Source organism: Micropterus dolomieu, linkage group LG20, assembly GCF_021292245.1.
Source record: "Micropterus dolomieu isolate WLL.071019.BEF.003 ecotype Adirondacks linkage group LG20, ASM2129224v1, whole genome shotgun sequence".
NCBI classification, from domain to species: domain Eukaryota; kingdom Metazoa; phylum Chordata; class Actinopteri; order Centrarchiformes; family Centrarchidae; genus Micropterus; species Micropterus dolomieu.
In genome coordinates this window covers 7,818,524-7,825,569 of record NC_060169.1, presented here as the reverse complement: position 1 = coordinate 7,825,569, position 7,046 = coordinate 7,818,524, and the positions used below count along the sequence as shown (strand labels likewise).

The 7,046-nt window shown below is 37.8% G+C and overlaps 2 protein-coding genes across 3 annotated transcripts in view; one reads left to right on the top strand and one right to left on the bottom strand.

Annotated features, from left to right (window-relative positions):
* Window positions 1-5,479, top strand: part of cfap70 (cilia and flagella associated protein 70) — a 20,793-nt gene extending 15,314 nt beyond the window's left edge. Inside the window, exons 23-27 of one of the 2 annotated variants that reach the window (XM_046032185.1) lie at window positions 2,727-2,909; window positions 3,402-3,491; window positions 3,909-3,977; window positions 4,436-4,483; window positions 4,996-5,479. In XM_046032185.1, the coding sequence (XP_045888141.1) occupies window positions 2,727-2,909; window positions 3,402-3,491; window positions 3,909-3,977; window positions 4,436-4,483; window positions 4,996-5,106 (501 nt within the window). In that variant the 3' untranslated portion in view covers window positions 5,107-5,479. Of the gene's footprint in view, window positions 1-2,726; window positions 2,910-3,401; window positions 3,492-3,908; window positions 4,011-4,435; window positions 4,484-4,995 lie in introns of both variants that reach the window. The other variant, XM_046032184.1, reaches the window with a different exon arrangement.
* Window positions 5,480-5,497: 18 nt separating this feature from the next.
* Window positions 5,498-7,046, bottom strand: part of LOC123958670 (transmembrane protein 138-like) — a 10,513-nt gene continuing 8,964 nt past the window's right edge. Inside the window, exon 6 of the mRNA XM_046032187.1 lies at window positions 5,498-6,017. Within this exon, the coding sequence (XP_045888143.1) occupies window positions 5,905-6,017 (113 nt within the window). The 3' untranslated portion in view covers window positions 5,498-5,904. The remainder of the gene's footprint in view (window positions 6,018-7,046) is intronic.

Below are 7,046 nucleotides of genomic sequence, written 5' to 3'. Positions count from 1 at the left end.
TATATACAATCTCAAATGTTGAAATGGTGCATTTCCAATGTGAGAAGGAGAATTCTTAATTAGAAATGGTTTATAGTTTTTGTTTAATGTCTATTCATCCTGCCTTTACTTTAATCTATTAGGACGAAACACCTGTAATGTCCATCTATCCATCTAAATACAGTTTAGATGCTCTCTGTTAGCACAAATCACCTAAATATAAGACTTGTCTTATCTCCTCTGTCTGTCATACGCTCATTGACGCTTTCAGTGCACTTCAGCCTGAAGGCCTGTGGCAGTGACTGTGGGTTCCTGGAGCAGCCAATGTTACTTGACAATTTTATGGTAATTTTATTCTAGACCCAGAGTGTGGAGACCAGGACTCAGAGGCACAAGGAGAGCCTCCAGCACAGAGTGTCGGATCCATATCAGCTCCAGTTAAACTCTCCTCCACTATTTACACAGAGACGGTTCAGTTTCTGCTGCAGAACACTGCCCTGCAGGTAAAAGCACACATATTGGCTGGAGGTTTGCCAGTTGGACTTGGTCATTTTGTGTGTTATGGGACAAAAATGATTTATTATTATTGATGTTCCATCATATGGAAAATGTCATTTGGTTGTGGAAAGTCAATTTTTAAAAAAAAATAACAAAAATATGTTTTTTGTTTGCTTTTTGGTAGCAGTTTGTCAAACAATGGCTACGATGAATGTCTAAATCTAGAAACTGAAATTGTCAGCAGTTAAGTTTCAACAAAAAACAACCATAACAACAACAACACTGTTTTCCTGTTGTCAGATGGCAGAGCATGCTCTGTCCCAGGAGCTGCTGTGGTCAGGCAGTGGTCGCTGTGTCTCATATCTTCTTCATCTGGCTGAGTTGCAGCTGCTCAGAACTGACTACTGCAGTGCCGCCGCCAACCTCAAGGAGGCACTACTTCACAGCAACCAGGTACTCACTCTGACTACTGACAGCAACACTGAGTAAGGACTGGGTGGAAAATGTGACATGTTGGTTCGCTGCTTCTGTACTGCTCTGTTGGAGCTGTCTAATCCATCACATTTAAAATGCAGAAAAGATTAACATTTAGTTTTGGTTTGGTTTCTTTCACCTAAACGATGTTTGTGATCAGCAAAAATATAATTGACTCACCAGATAACATGACTTTGAATATGGTATCTACTGAAATTATTAAGTTAATCAGCATTGGCATCATCATTTTATTTTTATTTAACCTTCATTTTACAAGGAAAGAAAAAAAAAAACCATTGAGATTTTTAATCTCTTTTACAAGGATGTCCCATCAGCTGGAGAGGTGGCAACTGAGATGTAAGATGTAAGGGAAGATGTTTCACAAGGCAATGTGGTGAAGCTGGTCCAGGAAGCATTTTTTTTGCAGCTGTAAACTTCCATTGTAAAGTGTCCTCGTGTTCTTCAAAGAAAAAAAACAGGAAGGTTTTCAATAATATTATAGGATAAAATTATTGTCATTGCACATAAATGTTACACCTTCACTGGCAAATGACAAATATTTTTTGTCCCACAGTTTAGTTTGTGGAAAAGCACTAAATACTATAGCAACCAAGAGCCTCAGTTCCTGCTGATTTGATCCCAACCAAAGCCATGAATGAGAGTTCTTACATATTTAGAACACTTTGTTGGTAAAATCAGGAGCAAAGCATGTAGTTGGTAAAGTCTTTCAAATTAATCCACAATTCAAAAGCAAATGAATTATTATAATTATAAATACAATATTTCAGAAGTTTTACAAAGTTCCACTGAGTTCAGTAGGCATTATATAATTTTTAGAGAAACTTGTGTGTCAGAGCAATGTTAAACCCCAGTCAGAAGACAGGCTGAATAAGATTTGTTGAAACCATCAACAATGACAGCAAACGCGAGTTTACCCGTGTCACTGTGTCCTTCTGAAAAGCCTGTTGGTGAAGTCAGAAATGTTGTCTTTATTGGTAGTAGTATGTTCATGAATGAACAACTCTTTTTGAATAATTATCTTCAGTGGATGTAGGGAACCAGTTTTTTAAATTTACAATCTTTTTTTGTCTGTTAATATTGTTGAGAATTATTGTAAGCCCGCTGTCAGGTGTGAAGAAGTTTCGGAGACTGATGAAGACTTAACATAGCATGGTTTATTGAGCCCGGCCGAGGACATACAGTGCTAGCATACAACATGTGAACACGTCAAATGCCAACACCAAATCTGAAGGATGACATCTTGTGGTCCCTTTTATGTTTCTGTCTTCCCCCTAGTGCCTGTAGGTTTCTCTATTAGGTCACCTTCACCTAGAACACCTAATCTATCTGATGTTTAGATTCCAATGCTTCATCATATTGGAATCTCTCACTATCCAAGAGTTGTACTCTAATCTGTGGAGCCAGTTGGTTCTTCTAAACATTCTTGATGGCTCAACCTTGTAAGATTCCCAGAGAACACTGATATCTGCTAGCCTGATGTCTGAGCTACTGTCTCTAGCTAATCAGTCTATTGTTGTCTTCTTGACGAGGACAAATACGTGTGAGAAATACCTAAAGCTATAATGTCAAACAGTTATGGGGTCAGCTATATTACTCTAAGCTAGACCTGTCTTACCTTTCCCTGTTACATCAATTAAGACACCTAAGAAATATTCTCAACAAATATTAATATGATGTAACCACACAGCAGTGGCAAGGTGAGCACCAATAAGCCTGATTAAACCAGCATCTCTACTGAACCCTGACTTGAGAAGTGTTGTCCACCCTGTGAGCAGGATGCAGATGTGTGGGCTCTGAATGGTCACTGTCACTACTTGTGGGGGGCATTCAATGAAGCCCAGGAGAGCTATGAGCGGAGCCTGAACTCCCTGCAGCAGCCATCAGACTCTCACCTTGTCCTCCTCCGCCTGGGATCCGTCTACCTCCAGCAGGGGAAGGTCAGAAATTTAAACAAGCTTCACTGCTGTCTGATCAGTCAGACCGTTTACTCATGTGTACTTTGTCTGCTGATGAGTCAGTGGAGGAGATTACCTGGTGCATTTCCAGGAAAGACTATTATTTCAATCATTGTTCAAACCTAGTAGCCACAGGAAAAAGTAGAGACTCTGAAATACTAAAATGAACCTGCCCATTTTAGTCATGATACGTATTTCTAAATTGGCACTCTTGGCCAAAAAGTCACGAAGAACAATTGTTTTTTAATTTTACAGCACGATTATGACGAATTGGCTATTGCTCTATGTGAATGTGTACTGTAAATGTAACTGTGTGAGTGTGTCCTAAAAAGACCATTATGCTGTAGAAAGTAGGCAGAAATCACAGTTAGTTTCATTTAATTTAAGTTAAAACAAATGATTGTAAAACACCTTGTACAAAGTCACTAACTACAGTGAAACTAAATCAGTAATTTTTGTGTTTTAAACTTTCAGTTTGAGCAAGCCAAAGTTGTCTATGTGCAGGCTTGTGAGCAGTCTCCGTCCTGCCTGACCTGGCTGGGCCTGGGCGCCGCTTGTTACCGGGTAAAACTCCACCTCCAGAATAATGATGGAAACATTTGCAAATCCAGTTTAATTCTGGTTTTGAAAGACTCCAAAAGCAGCAGTCTTATTTACATGTGGTATCTTGTGAAATTATGATGTTTGAGGCTGTTAGTATTGGGATTATTTCTTCACGAAAACCTAGGCTTAGTGATTTCACTCAGCATCTAAAAAATCCTCTTCACACAGTGGGGTTGCAAGTTTTAAGTAGTACCCTAATTCTACTGTGAAAAAAGCCTATGTTACTCTTGGATGTACTGCATAGTTAGCCAAAAAGTGTATATGTAAAAGTAAACAAGTGTAAATGTAAACAAGACAGCTGTGGAGTTGTTGGGAGCCATATTTGATCATGTACTTTGGAAGGAAGTGAGCCTTGGTCATGTTTGTGTGTCTGTGTAGCTGGAGGAGCTGTGTGTAGCCGAGGAAGCTTTGACTGAGGCCAACCATTTAAACAACCAGAATGCAGAGGTGTGGGCTTACCTGTCTCTGATCTGCCTCAGGGTGGGTGATGATGATGCTCTGAAAACACACAAGCCTCTCTGCCTCCCTTTTAGTCTATATTTTATTAATACAGGACATGACACAATGGGCCGAAACTTTCCCCGATAAGGATCCCAAGAAATGTAGCCTTTCTTCACCCAAACAGCTGATGTATCATTTGCTCTTTAGTATCACACAGTCCTTTGGTCCCACAACTCACATGACCCTGTCATATTCTTCAGTGAGATTTGACCACTCAGTTTTAGAGAGGAAATGCAGGTCCAGTGAAGAATACACCTTTGTGGTCTACGTCCCTTAAGGAATGCAGCCCCTGCTTTGGGACACCGTTAATCACACATTCCCTTTTTCACTGTCTGCAACTGGATATTTTTCGACGCAGTCTGAAGATACCTGAACTAACCATGTCACCAACCTTTTGTTTTCAGTCTGGCAGACAGGAGGAAGCAGAGCAGTTTTATAAATATGCAACAAAGGTGAGTTAGACTGGTGTTCAGTCATAGTGATTTTAAAGTAGGACTGGGACCAGTTATGGATTTATTGTTAATTATTGATAATGCTGCAAACTTTACATTAAAAACAAATAAATCTACAAGTTCATTTGTTTCTATGTTCAACATAAAACACAGCAAACCAAGGCTTTTTGATTTCTCCAAAAGTCAGTAAAATACAGGACTTTTTCCTGTAGATATTTTTTTACTGAGGAGGGTGTTGTATACTATAAAGATTGTAATGCCTTTTGAAGCATATTTATGATTTCTGATATTGTGCTATATAATAGATAGTTTCAAACAGATCTCCTAGTTTCTTTTGTTGTCACACAAACACATCTAGGCCTCTGTATTTATCATTCATTTTGCCAAATGTTTTTATTTGACTACTTAGGTCCCTGTCATCCAAGACCTATTTAAAAGTTATATCTCTGTTTTTATTTTACATAAAGAAACTCACATCTAACGAAAACCTTTTCTTTTTTCTTGGTATACAGTTCAACCTGCAGAAGGAGTCACTCATCAAAGAGTTCAGTGAGCTGAAGGATCAGCACTGCATCAGTCATCTGGAGTCTTGCTTTGGAACAAGCTCTGAAGCAGGGGTTTAAATCATATGACCAAGTACATTTCATACAAATACACATGCAGTATCTAAATGACCAACATTTTTAAAGATGTTTTATTGTATTGTAAGCATACATGTATTAACACCTTTTGTAAAAATGAAACACACCCAGCTCAGCTGCACATGATGGATCCAATTTTACAGGCAGTGGCTATCAGTAATCGACCAAGCCATAACATAAAAGTTAAACCCTGTTCAATATCAACATTACAAACAAACTCAAAGCAACACAAATAGTCTCAAATGTATATAAAACAACTGCAATATAGTCTTTTAAAAAATGTACAGCATTAACAAAAGAAATGAAAAAGGGCATGTGGTGATATTAAATATTAAGATATTAATGTTTTAAAAAATCATTATCTCCCTTTTCATGTTATTTTTCCATTTGAACAACAAAACCAGCCCGATAAGAAGTTCTGTCCGTGTTATTCTAAAACGCCGTACCAGATTTTGGCACAATCCTTCCTGCGTTGGAAGGAAATGTTATGTCGAATATATATTTTTTTTGGCTACAATTCCTGCCAAACAGATTTGTAATGCATGTGTTGGAAGAGATGCATTTTAGGTCTGAAGGTATTTCTTATATTAAATTTGAAAATTCGTGCCCCAAAATGTCATCCGTATTGAGGCTGGATATGCATTTCATATACATTTCCTATACCTTTAAAATACACTGTTTTGAAGTGGTCAGTGATTTCCCATTGTATTGGAACATATTTGCTTTCCATATGACCATTTTTATTGTGCCATTTTTACACTGGTTTGTGGCACAAACTGATCAATGTCTGACCTGAGCAAAGACTTCTCGCAGCCACGGTGAATCCTCATAAAGGCGAGGGTCACCCAGATACTCTGAGGTCCTCTTGTACAAGTAGTAGTACAACACAGACGCTGTGAACGGGAAATGAGGAACTTTTAACATACAAAAACACCAAACATACAGAAACTGTTTTTTCAGTCTCTAATAGGTCAGTTCAATTGTTCTGTTGTGAAATCAAGATTTTAAAATTTCAATTAAGAGACCATGCCAATGTTTTATCTGTCTAGCCCAACTATTACAAATCACACCTTGCTTACATGACTGCTAATGAAGAATGAGGAATTCATGCAACTGGGCATTAACTTGCAAAAACTTGAGACTTGTTAGAGTTAGTAAATCAGTCACTTTGACTCACTTCACTTACTGTTGAGTGGTAATGAAGTGCACACTTTTTTGAAACTAATCTATATTAGCACACCAATTATAACTTACATCATTTAAAAGATAAATGCATAGAAACATGACAAATGTTATTGATGATTGCTAAATAAATACTTTAATAGCGTTTTATAGTTTGCATAAAGCATTAGTCATTTCCAAGTGATTAGCTCCTATGTTATGACTTTGCACAAGGTTACTTGAGATGTAATGTGTGATTGTACGTTGCTGTATGTTAGCATTTAAAAAAACAGACAGAGAAATGGAAAAGTACCCACAAACATTTTCAAAAATTGTATGAGTGGGATCATAAAAGTACAACCAGCAGAGTTTATAGTGTCTTAAGGTGGAATTATAATGAAAGACATTTTGTGAACTGGTGAAATATCACATAGTGAGTAACTGTCTGGGTGGGTCTTAAGTAGCAGACAAAACAGAGAGACAAATAAAACATGGCGACAGTACGTTCTCATACTTAATCACTTGCAGAGAACAACAACAACTAGACAATAAATCCTCTTATCCACTTATGAGCTTATATGTGTATGAAAATCACACCCACAAGGCGATGTGAGATCACTGCCTGGAGCCTGTTGGTAGAGAGGAGGGACTAACACTTACAAGAAACTCTGAGAACTATACACTTTCTGTCGGTGACAGAAGCATAAAAGAGCATTAAAACTAAATTGATAATCATGTTCTATTTGAATCGTTGACAAATC